General features: G+C 50.0%; 2 protein-coding genes across 2 annotated transcripts in view; one reads left to right on the top strand and one right to left on the bottom strand.

Annotated features, from left to right (window-relative positions):
• DEDD2 (death effector domain containing 2) overlaps window positions 1-11,336 on the bottom strand; it is a 140,100-nt gene extending 128,764 nt beyond the window's left edge. Inside the window, exon 1 of the mRNA XM_029576499.1 lies at window positions 11,217-11,336. The gene's annotated coding sequence lies outside the window, so the exon portion shown is untranslated. The remainder of the gene's footprint in view (window positions 1-11,216) is intronic.
• Window positions 11,337-11,344: 8 nt separating this feature from the next.
• Window positions 11,345-15,240, top strand: LOC115075762 (zinc finger protein 526-like). Its single transcript, XM_029576495.1, has 2 exons — window positions 11,345-11,542; window positions 12,200-15,240. The coding sequence occupies exon 2, from the start codon at window positions 12,271-12,273 to the stop codon at window positions 15,157-15,159; it is 2,889 nt and encodes a 962-aa protein (XP_029432355.1). The 5' UTR covers window positions 11,345-11,542; window positions 12,200-12,270; the 3' UTR covers window positions 15,160-15,240.
• The last annotated feature ends 3,549 nt before the right edge of the window (window positions 15,241-18,789 follow it).

Raw genomic sequence — 18,789 nt, 5'->3', positions numbered from 1 at the left:
TTAGTGAAATAAGCAAGAACATAATGAAAGCCATGCTGGGTCAGACCATCAAGCACAGCATTCTGTCTCAGACAGTGGCCTGGGTCACAAGTACCCCAGCAGATCTCCAATAGCTGATCTATTTCTTGTATCTCACTCACAGGGATAGGCGCTGACTTCCCCAAGTCTACCTAGCTAATAACTGTTTATGGACTTTTCCTTCAGGAACTTGTCCAGCCCTCGTTTGAGCCCCACATCCTCTAGCAACAGATTCCATAGTTTGAATGTGCACAGAATGAAAAAAATACTTCCTAAAATGTGTTTTAAATCTGCTGTGTGCTAGTTTCATGGAGTGTCCCCTAATCTTAGTGTTATTTGAAAGGGAAAATAACAGTTTCCTATTTATCATTCCACCCCACTCATGAATTTATAAAATCGCAATCATATCTCCTCTCAATCATCTCTTTTCCAAGCTAAAGAATCCTAATCTGTTTAGCCTTTCTCCCTAAGGGAGTTTATCCATCCCTTTATCATTTTTGTTACCCTGCTCTATACCTCTTCTGTCTGCTATGTATTTTTTTGAGATGTTGCAATCAGAACTGCACACAATATTCAAGGTACAGACATACTACTGATCTATATAAAGGCATGATATTCTCAGTTTTGTTCTGTATTCCTTTCCAAATAAATTCCTAACATTCTATTTGCTTTTTTGACCCCCGCCACACTTTTCAAGGTATTGTCCACAAGGACTCAAGAGGTCCTTTTCCTGGGTAGTGACTTAATACTCAAACCAGCATCATGTACCTGTAAACTGGGATTATTTTTCCCTCACCTAGTCATGCATGCAGAACATAGATAAACCCTCACCTAATGGAATAAGGAATCACAAATTTTAAACAGAAAAATGTAGGCAAAAATTAAGCCAGAAACCCCAAGAAGCCAGACTCTGCAATCAAAACTGGAGAAAGAAAAACAGAAATGCACTTCTTTCTGTGCTATTTGAAATACAAAAAAAAAAATCAAATCAGAAATGTGTATTTCCTAAAACTGACATATTACAATCACTAAACTTAAAATATTTTCTACCTTTGTTGCCTGGGCATTTTATTTTTTTCTAATCATGCTGGTTCTGGTCTTTTTTCCTGCTTTTGGTGCCTTCTTTTCCAGGGTCCCCTCTCCTGTTTGCATCATTTCCTCTCCATTTGGCTCTGACAGTCGTCTTTTTCTTTTCATCTCATTTCTCTACCTCTGTTTACTCATAGCTAGATTTCACCCCATCCTTCACCCCCTCCTGTTCTCTCTGCCCCAGTTTTTCACCTCCCCTCAGAGATCTCCAGATATTTGGCTTCATTGTTCTAACCCCCGTAACCATAGCGTCCTGACTCTCTCATCTCCTACCATCCCCAAGTTGATACTCCCCCTACCATTCCCTTCAAGCTCTTACATCCCCATCTTTCTTTCTCCTTGCTATTTCTCCATAGCTTTTACTTTGTAACTTCCTTTACCATTTCCCATCCTATCACTTACCCCCATTTTCCTGCCCAGTCCTCACAATCTCCCTATTTTCATCTCTCACTTACCTACCAGCATTATATTGCCAAATCAAATGCCCCCTCTCAACTCCTCCCCATTGTAGTTTTACTCGCACATCCACAGCTCTCATCCCCTCACCAAATCAAGCTCCTTCCCTGTTGGTTCACTCTCTCCCTCGTTCCAGACCCTTTTTTCTGCCATCTCGGGTCCTTTTTCCCTTCTATCATCCCTGCTCCAGTTCCCTCCATTCCCATGTCCTCTCTCTCTCTCTGCCCCCTTTCCTCCCCATATTTAGTCTGCCCCACCCTTGATTCCCTATACATTCTCAATTTTCCGTCTACCAAAAATGTGGAGCTTTCCCCCTCTCTGTTTCCACCAGACCCGGTTCTGTCTTTCTCACTCTCCCTTTCCCTCCTTCACCATCCTGGGTCCTAACCCTCTATCCTGAATCCTCTAACTTCATAGTTGCATCTTGAGTCCTACCTCCCCCTCCCAGCTTCAATCCGATTTACACACATTCTCCCTCTCCTTGATCCCATCTTCCCATGTACAGTCTCCACCCCCCCCTCCCCCCATTTGATGTAAGTTTCCTGCTCTGTGCCCCCAATTCCTGGTACTTTCAATCTTCCAATTCCAAACCCTATGGCTGTATCCCTAGCTCCTCTTTGCCCCCCCCCCCCCCCTCCACCGGGGCTGGCGGGAGCAACATTTAATAGCACATCAGCTTCCTCTACTGCACAAAACCAGTCTCAAGGTTTGAGCTGTGAAATCTCAATCTCATGGTACATGCTACAAGACAGGCCAGCACAGTAGAGAAAGCCAATGTGTTATTAAGTGCTGCTCTTTGTGGAAAAAGTATTCAAGGAGTTAATTAATGTGGAGAACTTTGTAACGTAATAAAAGTTAGTGGAACAAAGATAATATTATATCTAGTGTAATTTGCTTGACATAAGGCTTATAAGTTCTGAGAATAAATATGCCATTTTTCTTAGCTTGCTTGTAACAAGAAACAAGTCATTAGATCAGATATATTAATGAACAGTTACTCATGAGGCTAATTGTGCAGTTATCAGGGAAAATAGGACATCAGCAATAAGAAAATTAGGTTCTTACCTGATAATTTTCGTTCCTGTAGTACCAAGGATCAGCCAAGCTCCTGGGTTCATACATCTGTTCCAGCAGGTGGAGACAGAGAAAGTAAAACTGACATTGCTTTATATATCCTGATGCTCCCTGCAGTTCCTCAGTATTAATCTGTACCAAAGCTGAACGCAAACAAACCATCAGAAAAAACCCATTGAAATATAAACCTTGAGAACTTAACAACTTCTGAGATCTGTAATGTACAACAGTAAAGCGCCCGACTCTCCATCGTCCCTCACCCCTGGGCGGGACTCTGGACTGTTCCTTGGTACTACAGGAACGAAAATTATCAGGTAAGAACCTAATTTTCTTTTCCCTGTACATACCGGATCAGTCCAGACTCCTGGGATGTACCAAAGCTTCCTAAACAGGGTGGGACCTGGAGAGTCCCGCGCGCAATACGCTTTCGCCAAAGGACTGAGACTCCCGATCTGCCACATCCAGTCGATAATGTCTTGCAAAAGTATGTGACTTCCAAGTCGCCGCCCTACGAATCTCTTGTGGCGATACCAAGTGAGCCTCGGCCCAAGAGGCCAACTGAGACAGAGTGGATTGAGCCTTCAAGCCCTCCGGTACCGGCTTACCTTTGAGAATGTAAGCAGATACAATAGCTTCCTTAAGCCACCTGGCAATGGTGGTCTTGGAAGCTTGAAATCCCTTCTTCGGATCGCTCTACAAAACGAAAAGATGGTTGGAGCAACGAAAACCATTCATGACCTTAAGATACCGAAGTAATGCACGATGGACGACCAAAAGTCATAGCTCCCGAACATTTGATTCTGAATCAGACAAGTTCAGAAAAGCTGGCAGTTCAACTGACAGATTAACATGAAAAGAAGACACCACTTTCAGAAGAAAAGATGAAACCGTGTGTAAGGACACCCACCCCCGTCCGATATCTTAAGAAAAGGATCACAACATGACAGAGCCTGTAACCCTGAAATTCGCCTTGAGAGCAAATGGCTACCAAGAAAACAACCTTCAAAGTCACATCCTTTAGCATAGCCCTACATATGGGTTCAAAGGGGGTCTCACACAAACCTCGAAGCACCAGATTGAGGTTCCAAGGAGGACAAAGCCTCCTCACAGGTGGACGTAGGTTCTTAACTCCTTGAATAAAACTGAACACATCTGAATGAGAGGACAATCGATAGCCCTCCAGGTTCCCCTTCAAAGACGACAATGCCGCTACATGAACTCTAAGAGAGTTAAAGGCAAGACCCTTGACCAAGCTGTCCTGTAAAAAGGATAACACAGGAGACACGGAAGCGCTCAAGGCCTGAATCCCTTTCTCCACACACCAGGATTCAAAAACCTTCCAAACACGCCACTAAGGAGGACTTCCACCTAGATTGAAGAAGCGTAGTAATTAAGGAATCCAGGTAACCTTTTGACTTAACCGCCTCCTCTCAAAAGCCATGCTGCTAGACAAAAGCGATCTGCCTGATCAGAAAATACGGGACCCTGATGTAGTAGACCTGGGAAATGACTGAGTCGTAAGGGACCGTCGACCACTAGATTCAACAGATCGGCGAACCAAGGACGCTGTGGCTACTCCAGAGCCATGAGCATCACCTCCCCTGGGTGCTTCTCTATGCGCCATATGATCTTGCCCACTAGAGGCCAAGGAGGAAACACATACAGCAGAACTCCCCGAGGCCAGGGAAGGACCAGAGCATCTACGCCCTCGGCGCTGTAGTGTCTGCATCTGCTGAAAAACCGAGGAGCCTTTGCATTGAGATGTGTCGCCATCAGGTCGACTCGCAGGCAGTCCCATTTCTCTTGAATGAGGTGCATCGCCGCATCCAACAACACCCATTCTCCCGGATCCAGGAGCATGCGACTGAGATAATCGGCTTGCACAGTCTCGACCCCAGCAATATGAGACGCCGAGATTTGTACTAAATGCTGCTCTGCCCACCGGATCAAGTCCTGAATTTCCAGCGACACCGCATGGCTACGGGTGCCTCCTTGTCTGTTTATGGAGGCTACAGTTTTCGCATTGTCTGAGAGAACTCGCACTGACCGCCCTTGGAGTAAGGGCTGAAAGCCAAGCAAAGCCAAACGCACTGCCCTGTCTTCCAACCGACTGATAGACCAAGATGCCTCTATGCTCGACCAGGAGCCCTGAGCTGCTTGACTGACAAACCGCTCCCCAACTTGAGAGACTTCCATCCGTGGTCAAGATCACCCAATCCGGAACCTCCAAGGATATTCCGTGCAGAAGGTTGGCAGTGTGTAGCCACCACGACAGTCTGCCCTTGGTCTCCGGAGGAAGGAAAACAGGTTGGTGATACTGCGCCAACACCAGACTCCACTGGGCCATAAGCGCTCTCTGAAGAGGGCGCATACGAGCAAAAGCCCACGGTACCAGCTCCAAGGTGGATGTCATGGACCCGAGGACTTGTAACACATCCCAAGCCCTGGGAACGCACAACAGTGCTAATCACCAAATCTGCGACTGTAGTTTGCGGACCCTTGCGTTAGTCAGAAAGACTCTGCCCTGGTTGGTGTTGAAGAACGCTCCCAGATACTCCAGAGTTTGTGATGGTATTAGCCAGCTCTTCGCCAAATTCACCACCCAACCTAACGAACGCAAAGTCCAAAGTACCATCTGCACTGCTGCCTGGCAACTGGCTTCCGACTTCGCCCAAATAAGCCAATCATCCAGGTAGGGATGAACCAGGATCCCCTGCCGATGTAACATTGCTGCCACGACTACCATGACCTTGGTAAAGACCCGAGGCGCCGTGGCCAATCCGAACGGGAGCACCTGAAACTGGAAGTGCTGCCCCAATACCATAAACCTCAGGTAGCGTTGATGGTCCCGGGAAATAGGTATGTGAAGATGTGCTTCTATCAGATCTAGGGACGCTAGAAACTCGAGAGTGTATCGCCGCTATTACAGAGTGTAGCGTCTCCATCCGAAAACGAGGAACCTGCAACACCACGTTCACCCGCTTCAAATCGAGAATGGGGCGAAATGTTCCCTCCTTCTTCGGGACTACAAAGTAAATCGAATATCGCCCCGTTCGGAGCTCCTCCGGAGGTACTGGCACCACGGCCCCTAACTGCTGCAACCTGCGCAGAGTTCCCGCACTGCTTTGCGTTTCTGCAGTGAGCCGCAGGGGGAGATTAGGAACAGGTCGTGGACGGGCCAAGCAAATTCTAAGGCGTAACCGTCTTTTTCCACAGAGTACCCATTGATCCTGTGTGATCTTGGCCCACTCCCCGTAAAACCATGTTAGCTGACCTCCTACAAAAGGAACGGTGGAGTGGGCCGGCCTCCTTTCATTGAGCAGATTGGGGACCGGAGACAAAGACATTGCTTGAGGTCCTGAAGGGTCTACGGCCCCCCTCGAAAAGGCTGACCCCAGGCCTGACCTCTAGGAGAGAAGGGCCTCTGTGCCGTCACTCCCGCGGGGCGCGGCTGACGAAACCTGCACAAATCCCGAAAACGCTGCCGTGCAGGAAAACTGCGCAAACCCCTAGGCCTATCCTCTGGCAAGCGAGGTACCTTAGTGTCTGCCAACTGCTTCAAAATCTGATCCAACTCCTCACCGAAAAGGAGACGACCCTTAAAGGGTAAGGACGCTAATTGGGACTTAGAGGAAACATCCGCGGACCAGTTACGGAGCCAGAGTAGGGGGCATGCCGACACCGCAGACCCCATAATACGGGAGGACGTCCGGACCACATCGTAAAATGCATCTGCTACAAATGCAACTGCCGATTCCAGCCGATCCGACTGAGCTACTTGCACATCCGTGAAAGTCTGCTCCTCCTGGGCACACTGCACCCAGCATAAGCAGGCCCTCTGCATGAGGTTGGAACAAATAGCTGTGCGAAGACTCAGAGCCGAGACCTCAAAAATCCTTTTGAGTTGAATCTCAAGCTTGCGGTCCTGAACGTCCTTCAGAGCCGTAGCCCCCGCAACCGGGATAGTTGTCTTCTTTGTGACGGCAGAGACCGCGGCTTCCACCCTGGGCAGGGCAAACAACTTCAATATCTGTTCCGGCAAAATATAAAGCTTAGCCATAGACCTACTGACTTTCAAACCCACGTCTGGAGTATTCCAATCCTGCTCCACCACCATCTGAATGGACTCATGGTACGGAAAACCGGTGGAAGGACGCCTTGTGCTCCGCAATACTGGATTTGCACCGTCCTTGCGAGATTCATCAGGCGGAGACTGGAGCCTCAGTTCCTCCAAGACCTGAGGAAGAAGTGGCGTAAGCTCGTCCCTGTGGAACAATCTGAGAATCTTGGGGTCATCCCCCTCTGCCGCTGGCTCCGAATCCACATCATCATCCTGGTTGACATCTAATGAAGCCGGGTCCACTGCCCGAACAGTGATGTCCCTGGGCATCCCTGTGGGGTCGCTATGGGCACGCGCACCCCTCTTGTGGGCGCAGCGCCTCCCTGCGCCGCTGGCGGTCCAACGAGCAGGAAAACCAAAAAAAGAAAAAAAAACTGAAGAAAAAACCCCGAGAAACAAGCTTCTAAACTGCGCCGGAGGAGGGCCGGGGGGGGGGGGGGGGGGGGGGGGGGGGGGAGGGGAGGAGAGAGCGCCGACGTGAGCTGTCCTACCTGCTCCTGCTTTATCTTTTTTTTTTTTTTAACAGAAACTTTACTGCTCTAAAAGCAGCCTCACTACAAGTTTCCCTCCTAGCGCTGAAGAGAGCTGTCCAGCTCAATTCAGCAAAGTAATTAAAAAGGAGGGAAAAGTGAGGAAAAAAATCAATTTTGGAGCCAAACTCGTGACAGGGAGGGATCTGGACCACCGGATGTGCACCTCACGGTTTCTTGGGGCACAGGTGTACTAAAGGGTCACCGACCCCTAGCCCACCCTCCTCAACCAAACCGGGTAGGGGTTACTCCCAAGCAACCCCGACCCCGTGGGAGGCAGGCTCAACCTAGAATCAAGAAATAAAAAAAATATACTGGACCAACTGCAGGGTTCAAACATCAGTTCACTGCTGGAGACAGAGAAATACTGAGGAACTGCAGGGGGCATCAGGATATATAAAGCAGTGTCAGTTTTACTTTCTGTGTCTCCACCTGCTGGCATGGATGTATGAACCCAGGAATCTGGAGTGATCCAGTACGTACAGGGAACTGGCCACCCCTAATTGTTGCTGATATGATTACCACAGACAGTTGAGGCCTCAACAAATGACAAAAACATATGGGAGCAGCCCAGAGAAGAAACTGGGACATAGGTCAAGAAAATTTAGCATAAAAGCCAAAATCAAGACAGACTGATAAGATCAGAAGAAAGGACAGCTCTGAAGAATAGATTTTGGATATTAAAGTTCCTCATCTCCAGCGCTGTTTCCAGTTTTCCAGGATATATAAGACTCACATTGGAAACTGTGAGGGGAAATATCTTTGTATATATTCTTAATGCAAAATCTAATCTTGTATGCTTTCATTGCTCATTCTCAGAATTATAAGTAAAACTTCTATACTTGTAAATAAGCGTGTTGTGTATTCTATGACATGATAACCACCATTCAGCCTACCCACTACACTCTTCCTGCCAGACGTGTGCTTGTGGCAGATCCAGTTCGCCAGGTTTTCAAGAAGCTTTTCCTCCTTAAGTTTCATCTTATACTGGACACCTATAATCACCAATGCTATCTGAATCACTGGCTGGATGATGCTGGCAGCACTCGAGGAAGCCCTCATATAACAGCACCCCAGCTAAATGCCCAGTTCACCCTACCCAAAGGCCAGCACTGCCAACACCTCATCCTAACATCCATCCACCCTCCTGGTCCCATACTTTCCTAGGCAGGCAGCAAGGTTGCTGGGAGTGTGGCAGGTTTGCTAACTATGGAGAAATCTAGAAATATTACATGTATTTTATCTGCCATACTCCTTGGAACCCTGTTTCCTGCCTTCCCCATTTCAAATCACCAAAAGGGCCAGATGATCAACCCATTCTCAGCAAGCAACTCAGAGGCTCTCTCGCTCCCTCCCCAACCCAGCTCATAAAAATCTGAGGAGGACCTCCACCCCTAGCCCTTGCAATGATTTGAAATATCCTATATGGCCCTTCCTTTGAAAAGTGTGAGGACACCTGCAATACACGGTTTTGAAATACTATGAGGGTTCAAATTTGCCCCAGGCAATTTGGTCTCCTTACTTTTTATAGTGGGTGTATTTGCATTCCTAGTCATTTCAAGATCTAATGACTTGATTCTCCAGAACTTGGTTTAGATCTTATTTGTGAGGCATGTGTCCCGGGGTGCATAAAGTTCACCAGCACATCTTGAAAAATGATTTCACTAGCTGTCAACATAGCAATTGCTATATTGATATACTACCAAAGCAATATTTTCTCCAGAGTGATATGCTACCAGCACACATTTAGATGGTGCTTTAACAGTAAGTACTTCTGATTGGATTACTACTCCTGTTTCTTTCATTGCAAAATTGCCATTCTTGGGGGTTTCAAATGCAACCCTTAACAATATTAAGTGCTGTAAAGTCACAACAATGGTGTAAGGTTAAACTCAGCTATGCTAGATGCCTTGACATCTTTGGGTACCAAATTCAACAGCTTAATTGTTTTTCAGTCAATGTACATACTTTCTCTAGTAAGATTTGTTACTTCTTAATTTCATGGCATGTCCTCTAGTATTAGTATTATTTGAAAGGGTAAATAACCACTATCTATTTACCCGTCCAACCCTACTCATGATTTTATAAAACTTTATCACATCCCTTCTTCTCCAAGTTGAAGAACCATAACTCCTATAACCTTTTTTCATAAGGAAGCGGTTCTATCCCCTTTACCCTTCTCTATACCTTTTTTTCATACGGAGGCGGTTCTATCCCCTTTACCCTTCTCTATATCTTTTTTTCATAAGGAGGCGGTTCTATCCCCTTTACCCTTCTCTATATCTTTTTTTCATAAGGAGGCGGTTCTATCCCCTTTACCCTTCTCTATATCTTTTTTTCATAAGGAGGCGGTTCTATCCCCTTTACCCTTCTCTATATCTTTTCTATTTCCACTAGATCTTTTTTGTGAAAAATTGTTTCAGACTGATTGCCCCAGCACTAATAAGACCCCTGCCTCACTGCGTGGGAGCCAGTATCCTACACTATAAAACAGTGGTTCTCAACAGGTATGTCGGGACACACTGGTGTGTCGCGAGGCCCTGAGAGGTGTGTTGTAGGGCCATCTGTCGCCTTATCAGCCTGGGTGGGAGTAGAATGACTTCTCTTATATTGGGCCTTAAGGGAGTCTACTCTCACTTCAGTCTCTTCTTTCTGGCCTAGAGGTAGGACATTTCCTCTTTCACCCAGATCAGAGCAAGACATTGCCATCTCCTGTTTTTCTGGGCCCCAATGGGACATAAACGTTATCTTCCACTGCTGAGTCTGGGAGAGATACTAATGATGATCTCTTCACCCTGTGGAGGGTGGGGAAAAGGAGGCTTGAAGATCTGGGCAGTCAGAAGTGGAAGGGAGAGAGAGCATGGGGGCTTCTGAGCAGGAAGGGATGAGAAACAGGGGGTCGGGGTAGCTGGGCAGGGAGTAGGTAGGGAGAGTCAAGCAGGGGAGAGAGGGAGCACGGGGGGGGGGGGGGGGGGTCGGGAATGCTAGGCAGGGATGTGAGTGTGAGCAGATGATGGACAGGGAGTAATTGGGAGAAGTGGAAGATGATGGAGACATGGAAGGAGAGTGACCAAGGGTGCAAGAGCCATAATAAGTCAGTTTGGGGAATGTGCATTTCTTCTATCTTTGTACATTGTTTAGTGTAGGAAGAAATGCATTTGTTCCTACTTCTCCAGTTTTGCACTGCATGCAGAAAGGCTTTTAGAGATTGCCATTCCAGTTTTTATCTCCACATTTGTAATTTGTGGTCTTTTATTCTGTATTTGATGACGGTAGGAAATGTATGTGTAAGTGGGGTGAGGTATTTTACAAGTAGTTAGGGTTTGTATCAGTCTTATTTGTTGTTTTCTCATTCTCAACAGGACATGCTCTGGTGGTGCACTGCTGGCTTTTCATAGGTAGGGTTATTGCTGAATTCTTGGAGTTAGTATTGCTATGGTATGACTGGTATGCTACACATGTGCCTTTTTTTTTCAGGTTTTGTATTTTACAGTGCGCCTGGTAGTAAGGGAGTTTGTGTTTCTGTTACTCAGACAGTACCAGAATCAGAATATATTTTTTATATGGTGAACTGTATGGTGAAATCTCTGCATCCATTGTTTGGGGACATGGGCGGGGGATTCCTATGGATGCAGAGTGTATGTTTACATTTAGCCCCATGATAGTCAAGTGGTCAGTGTGTCATGCGCGTCCCAATAGAAAAAAAGGTTGAGAATCACTGCCATAAAAGACAATGCACCAGCAACACTTACCTACTATCCTGGATTTTGTCACATGCCAAGCTAATCGATTTTACTTCTATCCGTACAAGACAAATGATTACAAAGTTAAAAATAAAGGGCTTAGGATTCCTTGTAAACCGTGACTCCTTTGCTGACCAGATATGAGAATCATCCGAAGATGACGTCGAACTTCATACAAATACCTACTTCACGTTCCCTAGGACTGGGAAATGAGCCCGTTCAGCCGCTATAGTCAGGATCCAGCCTTCACTCTAAGTGCCGTCACCTCAAGCCCCGTCGCCGAGCGCCACTTCCTGCGGCCTCGCTTTCACTATTTGTGACGTTACACGCAAGTCCGTGATTGCGAGCGCGCTGTGCCCGGGCCTCGCTTTCACGCTAACGTCATCTGCAAGTCTCCTAGCCGGTCTGTCAGCCGGCACCGGGATTGGCTGTCGCCCGGGGGCCACCATGAGCCAATGAGCGTTGCACATGTTGAGGTGCGGGCCTAGAGGCGGCTGCGGAAAAGAGAGAGGGTGAGTGTGAATGGGTGCTCTGGGAATATGTGCTGTAGCCAAGGCCTCTGGCCCCGACCACGAGAGAGAGGGAGCAGGGATAAGAGGGAGACCCTTGTGAGCTGGATGTGCAGAGATCTCTCAGTCATCGCTATTAAAAGTACAGACTACCTATCTCGCGTGTTGCTTGTGAGCGTCATGCCATAAGGCACTACTTGAGCCATTCCCGTTTCATGTATAGGACATATAGTTATGATTTTTCTATTAAACCTGCGCTGCAGGTCCCAGAATGCTGGGGGAGGTTAAACTAGGTTGGGCTCAGCTGTTTGTCCCTGCTGACCTGGAGCTGTATCCTTAACATCTAGGAAAGAGTGCCGATCAAAAAATAAGTTTTAAGTTTGCTGTCACCCTACTGTACAAGGTACATGTCATCACTTGGTAGAAACAATATGACAGTCGATACAGCATCCTAGAGCCACGCTGCTCCAATCTTGGTTTGTCTGCCTTCCATATGTGGACTTGTAGTTTGATTTTTCTAAGAAAAGCAGTCCAGGCATAACTAGAGCAAAAACTAGGATTGACTCAGCTAGCCCATGTACACTTTTTTTCCTGACCTGATGGAAAAAGCACAGGCCCCATTTGCTTTGATTTACCCAGATGTTCTTTTTTTCCCTACAGAAATTGTGTTCATCAGTCTGTTTCCCTGCCAGAGTATGCAGTGGGAGAGAAACAAAAGAAAGGAATGAGAGATGGCAGAGGACATACAGCCTTCTCTTTTCTTCCAGCACCAGTATATGTGCTTCGAATGTGGCCTGTTGTACAACACTCTGGAAGAAGTGCTAGTTCACCAGCAGAACCATGGAGGTGACATCTGTCAGGAATCAGAGGAAGGCTCTGCTCTAGCTATTGACCAGTTGCAGGGCCTGGCTCTCCACAACAGCCAGTACCAATGCTTGGAATGTGAACAGCTTCTGGTGTCACCCGAAGAGCTACTGCAACACCAGGAGGTGCATTTGCAGCAGCTCTCTCAAAGTCCTGCACTGCAGTTAGTGGATGCCCAGGAGTCTGTCAGCAGCCAGATCCATTACCAGTGCTGTGATTGCAAAGAACTCTTCACATCACCAGAGCTGTGGCTTGCTCATCGGCAGACTCATAGCAAAGAGGAGCCGCCACCACCAAACATTGTTCTGCAGGCAGAACCATGCATCCAGACCCTGGTAAATCTGGAAAACATGGTACTAGATGAACACCTGTATGAAGGACAAGAGATCTATAGTGTGGTTCAGGGCCAGCGAGCAGCAGTGGCCTTACCCACACAGGTTTACTTACAGAGTCCAGGAAGTAAGAAGAAGTGGGTAGTCCACAGCACCAGTCCACATCAAGACCCTACTGCAGCATCAGTAATGCAGCTTGCACCTCAGCAACAGCAGACATTGGGGGAAACAGTTGCACAGCCCCTGGAAATGCACCCATATGAGTGCTCTGAATGTACACAGGTGTTTCAGACGCCAGAGGAGTTCCTGGCACACCAGGGAATGCACTTTACAGAGACTGAAAAGGAAAGCGGAGACTCAGTAGAGATTGAAATCAACGGCCTGGCAGAAATGGACACAGAGAGGGAAACCCGGTGCCTAGGTACCTTCCGGCCATCCACTTCTGCAGGCCAACAAGACGAAACGGATAAAAAAAAGACAAATGCCTCTACCAAGGAAGTGACCAATGGCATCATCTTAGACAAGGAGAGGCAACTGCAGGAGCAGAATAACCAGGAGGAACCCACTATGTTTCAGAGGGTCTTCCATTGCTTAGAGTGTAAGAAGGAGCTGGGGTCAGCAGAACAGCTGAGAAGACACCGGAAGGCACATGTGAAGGAAGAGTATCTCTGCAATGAGTGCAACCGCAGCTTTACATCAGCTAACCGGCTGCAGGCTCACCAGAAGGTGCATGAGGATGGAACTCATGAGTGCCCAGAGTGCAGCAAAGTCTTTAAGAAGGCAGCATCACTGGAGCAGCACCTGCGCAGCCACAGCGGAGAGGCACTATACCTTTGTGTGGACTGCGGTCTGGGCTTCAGTACTGAGATGACTCTGTTGGTGCATCGCAAGACACACACTGCCAACCCATTGCACCGCTGCCAGTGTGGCAAAGCCTTCAGCAACATGACCAAGTTCCTATATCACCGGCGCACACACACAGGCAAGAGTGGCATACCACAGGGAAAACAAAGATTGATAGGGGAGGCAGCCATACCTCAACCAGATCAATTCACAGAGTCAAAGCATGACATGGACAGAGAAGCTTCTGAAGGACAGGTGGCCCCAGCACTGCCTCCAAAGCCTTTGGCCAGTGTTACTCCAACTGAGGAGACAGCAAAAGTGGCTCTGGCCTACCGATGCCCACAATGTGGCAAGACCTTCTCCACCCACATTCGCCTGGTACGCCACAAGCGGGTGGTACACATTCTTGAGCGGAAACACAAATGTCAGATCTGTGGGCAGAAGTTTAAGAAGCTGGTGCATGTGAAGAACCACATGCGGACACACACTGGGGAGCGGCCCTTCCAATGCACAGAGTGTGGCAAGACTTTTGCATCCCTGGCCAACCTCATGCGCCACCACCTAACCCACACTGGGGAACGGCCCTACAAATGTGAGGTATGTGGAAAGGCCTTCACCCAATCCTCCAACTTACAGCAGCATCGCCTGCTGCATACCAGCAGCAGCCCCTTTTGCTGTCAGGACTGTGGCTTGAGTTTCAGTCGTGCTGCCAAACTGGCAGCCCATCGGTATGTCCACACAGGGGAGTTTCCCTTCAAGTGTATGGACTGTGGCAAGACCTTCCTGCGCAAACGATTGCTGGAGTTGCACCGTTACAACCACCAGGGCAGGGAAGCACCACACTGCCGGCAGTGTGGGGCCACTTTCCTCCATGTGGCTGAGCTGAATGAGCACCAGTGTGGCCTTAAGAAGCAGCCATATGAATGTCCTGTATGTGGCAAGCGCCTGGGTTCACTGAGTGCTCTGAGCCTGCATGAATTGGTGCATGCAGGACAGCGGCCCTACAAGTGCTCACTGTGTACCAAGACCTTCACCAGCCAGAGTGGCCTGACCCGCCACTGGCAACGGCATTCTGGAATACGCCCACACCAGTGTAGTCTCTGCGGCAAGACTTTTGTGGCTGCCTCCAGCCTCCATTTGCACCAGCGTATCCACACCGGGGAGAGGCCATTTCCTTGTACAGACTGTGGCAAGGCTTTTCGCCAGGCCACCCATCTACGGGAGCACCGTCGACTGCACACAGGCGAGAGGCCTTACCGGTGCCAGGAATGTGGCAAGAGCTTCATCCAGTCCATGCACCTAGCTGAGCACCAGCGGATCCACACTGGGGAACGGCCTCACAGCTGCCAGGAGTGTGGCAAGGCTTTCAAGACACTATCCAACTTACAGAGCCACCGCAGGACACATGGGGAGGCTGAGCCTCCACCCCAGCAGACTATCATGTGCACAGAGTTTGGAGAAACAATTGCTATCATTGAGAGCAGTGAGCCCCTCCCGTTAATGGAGACTATTGAGATCTACCAGGCCACACTGGACGGGAGCATCCAGGTGGAGAATCTGCAAATGAATGCATTTGTATGAAAGGAATGGGTAACCCTCCAAACACTGCCCTTTTTATCCCCTGGATTGTAATTGTAAATAAAGTTTTCTTTAGGCAGGTTGCTCCTTGCTTCTCCTTGAGTTTCCCAGTTCAGTTGGGCCATATTTAACATTTATAATTAGTTCCCTGTACGTACCAGGTTCAGTCCAGAACACCTGGTTTGTGACTCCATACCAGTAGATGGAGACAGAGCAAGATCTGTCGGGCTCAGCCATATATGGTCACTTGTCTGTCACAGCCCCTCAGTCTTACTCTGTCTCCAATAGATGGTACAGGTTTGGTCACAGCCCTGGTTCCCTGGGTTCTTGGTCAGGGTTCTATTTGGTTAGTTTAAAAAGAGAAAAAATATTAAAGTTTAGAGAGATTTATTTATTTTTAGTTAGTAGGTGATTCCCCGCTGGTCCTGCCTCCCAGGGGGGTTTGGAAGGTTCTGAGGGGACCATCCCCCCCTGGTTGAGGCCGCTGCTAGGGTCGAGGACCCGCCTGGAGTAGTAGCAGCGTCGGGGGTGACACCAGGTTCACTCACCCCCGCTGGAACAGGAGCCTCAGGACCGGGGACAGCGGCAGCAGAAAAAAAAAAAAAAGTTTCAGATTGACTGTTTTTGTTTTGCGGCGGCCTTTTTGTTCCGTGCCGGCGCTCCGTTCCTTCGGGGGGGAGGGGGGGCTGTTTTCGCGCGCTCGAATTAAATTTAATTTGTTTTAATTTAATTGAATTTTGCTCCGTCTGCCGCGCGTGTGGCTCGGCACGCGCGCGGCTTTCTCATGACGGAGATTGCTCCATCTGCGTGTCTGGAGGCGAGGGTTCGTCTGGGGTCGCTGTTAGGGGCCGGTCCCGAGCGCTGCGATCGCCGCCGCGCGAGTCTTCTGTTGCTGAAGGCCCGGGGGACCCGTTCCCGATTAGCGCGGGAGTGGCGGCCATTTTGGCTACAGGCAGGGAAGCCACGAGGGAGGCAGCCGGAGATGGCGGCTTGCCTCCCGTGCTTTCCCCGGGGGAGCCGGGTCCCCAGCGCGGTCCGGATCCGAGGAATCCAGCTCCGGGTCTTCCTATTCCTCCGATTTCGCACTTTTATTGCGCAAAATTTTAAAATGCAAAACGGAGGAGAAAGTCAGGGAAGGCAGGTGCAGCGAAGGGATCTGGCAGGTCAGCCGGATCCCGGAAGAGGAAATCCACGGCGGGCCCTGATGATGGGGCCGCTCGGCGGAGGCGCCCCTTGCGGAGTATCCCGCAGGACACGGACTCCAGCTCCACTTCCCAGGAAGAGGATGACCCGGCTGAGGAGCCCCTGGGGGGGGGGGGGCCGATGGAGCAGTGGATGAAGGTCCCTCTCAGCCGGGGGCGGGGAAAGGAACGCCGGCCGAAGGAGATGACCCTAAGGTGGTCTGTTTGTTCCGTAGGGAGGAACTGTCCCCGCTTATCCCGGCTATCCTCCAGGAGCTGGGGGTGGAGGCCCCTGCGGTGGTTCCCAGGCAGGGAGCCAACATGGATCCGGTCCTGCTGGGCCTCACGGGACCAGTGGTAGCTTTCCCGTTCATCTTTACGGCATCGGACATCCTGTTCCGTGAGTGGGACACTCCGGAGCTGGGCCTAAAGGTGAGCAAGGCTATGGATAGGCTCTACCCGTTACCTGAAGAGGCGCTGGAACTTCTCCGTCTACCAAAGGTGGATGCGGCGGTGTCCGCCGTGACGAAGAGGTCGACGATTCCTGTTACGGGCGCCATGGCTCTCAAAGACATACAGGACAGAAAGCTGGAGGTACAGCTGAAGAAGATTTTCGAAGTTTCAGCATTGGGAGTCCGGGCAGCCATCTGTAGTAACTTTGCCATGCGGGCCAGCCTGTGCTGGGCTCAGGGCCTTCAGGCTAATGCAGGCCTCTCGGAAGGAGAGGCCAAGCAAGCAGATCAGCTGGAGGCGGCGATAGCTTATAGCACTGATGCTCTCCACGATCATCTTCGTACCTCGGCCAGATCCATGGTCTCGGCAGTGTCGGCTCCGTTATTGGGCGGCGGATGGGTCATCCAAGGCTCACCTCGGGGCGCTGCCGTTTAAGGGGAAGTTATTGTTTGGCAAGGAGTTGGATGAGTTAATGTTGTCCCTTGGTGAGAATAGGGCGTTCAGGCTGCCTGAGGATAGGTCTAGGGCCCGATCCTCCTTCGCCGGCGTTCCCGCTTCCGCGGCAGCAGGAAATCACGTCCGCAGAGGGCAGCCGGTCCTTCCTATCGTTCGGGGTCCTCACGTCCATCTTCTTGGCCTCAGTCCTTTCGAGGGAAACGGTTCGGCCGTCCGGGGGGGGCACGGGGTCCAAGGCCTCCCAATGAGATGCGGTCGGTCCATCCCTCGCTGCAGCTCCAGTCGTCCGTCCCAAACGTGGGAGCTCGACTGCAGTTGTTTGCCGAGGAATGGGCCAAGATAATGTCGGACCAGTGGGTCCTCAGCGTGATAAATCATGGTTACGCGTTAGATTTTGCACGGACTCCGACCGACAAGTTCCTGGTGTCGCCATGCAAGTGCCCCATAAAGTGTGCAGCAGTAAGGGAAACCCTTCAACACCTGCAAGCCTTGGGGGCGATCTCCCCCGTACCTCTCGGGCAGCGAGGCCACAGCCGTTACTCCATTTACTTCATCGTGCCAAAGAAGGACGGCACCGCAAGGCCAATTCTAGATCTGAAGGGGGTAAACAGATGCCTTCGTATTCCACGTTTCAAAATGGAGACGATTCGGTCAGTGATTGCCTCGGTCCGTCCCAGCGAATTCCTGGCCTCCTTAGACCTCACAGAGGCGTACCTTCATATCGGCATTCAGCCGTCTTACCATCGGTTCCTCAGGTTCTGTATTCTGGGCAGGCATTATCAGTTCCGGGCTCTTCCCTTCGGGCTGGCCACGGCTCCCCGGACATTCACAAAGGTGATGGTGGTGGTTGCAGCTCAGCTTCGGAGAGAGGGGCTCCTGGTGCACCCCTACTTGGACGATTGGTTGATTCGAGCCAAGTCCGAGTCTCAGTGTCGTCAGGCTGTCAGAGTCCTCGCTCTCTTGCAATCCCTGGGATGGGTGGTCAGCCTCAACAAGAGTCATCTGGTTCCCACTCAGTCCCTGGAGTATCTGGGGGCCCTGTTCGACACGAAGAGGGGCAAGGTTTTCCTGTCTATGGAGAGGGTCCGCAAGCTTCAGAGTCAGGTGCGCTGATTGTTGTCTCTCCAGCTTCCACTGGTCTCCGATTACCTGACGGTTTTGGGTTCTATGGCTTCAACGCTAGCATTGGTCCCCTGGGCCTTTGCTCATCTGCGTCCTTTGCAATCAGCGTTACTTTCCCGCTGGAAACCTGTGTCGGAGGAGTTTCATCTTCCACTTCCACTCACGGCTCAGGCGCGGGCCAGCCTTCACTGGTGGCTGGAAGCAGACCACTTGACTTGTGGAGTGTCTCTTCTAGTGCCCGACTGGACGGTGGTGACCACAGACGCCAGTCTTTCCGGCTGGGGAGCGGTTTGCCTGGGCAAGTCGGTGCAGGGCAGGTGGCCCTTGGCTCAGTGGTCTATCAATCGTCTAGAGACCAGGGCAGTACGCCTGGCGCTGCAATCCTTTCTACCGCTGGTGTGGGGAAAGGCGGTCCGAGTGT

This window comes from Rhinatrema bivittatum, chromosome 14 (genome assembly GCF_901001135.1).
Source record: "Rhinatrema bivittatum chromosome 14, aRhiBiv1.1, whole genome shotgun sequence".
In the NCBI taxonomy this organism is placed as follows: domain Eukaryota; kingdom Metazoa; phylum Chordata; class Amphibia; order Gymnophiona; family Rhinatrematidae; genus Rhinatrema; species Rhinatrema bivittatum.
Note: the sequence above shows the minus strand (reverse complement) of the source record. Positions and strands in the feature narration are given on the sequence as shown.

Excerpts from the sequence above, each read along its gene's own strand:
- LOC115075762 (XM_029576495.1), top strand. The coding sequence starts at position 12,271 with ATGGCAGAGGACATACAGCCTTCTCTTTTCTTCCAGCACCAGTATATG.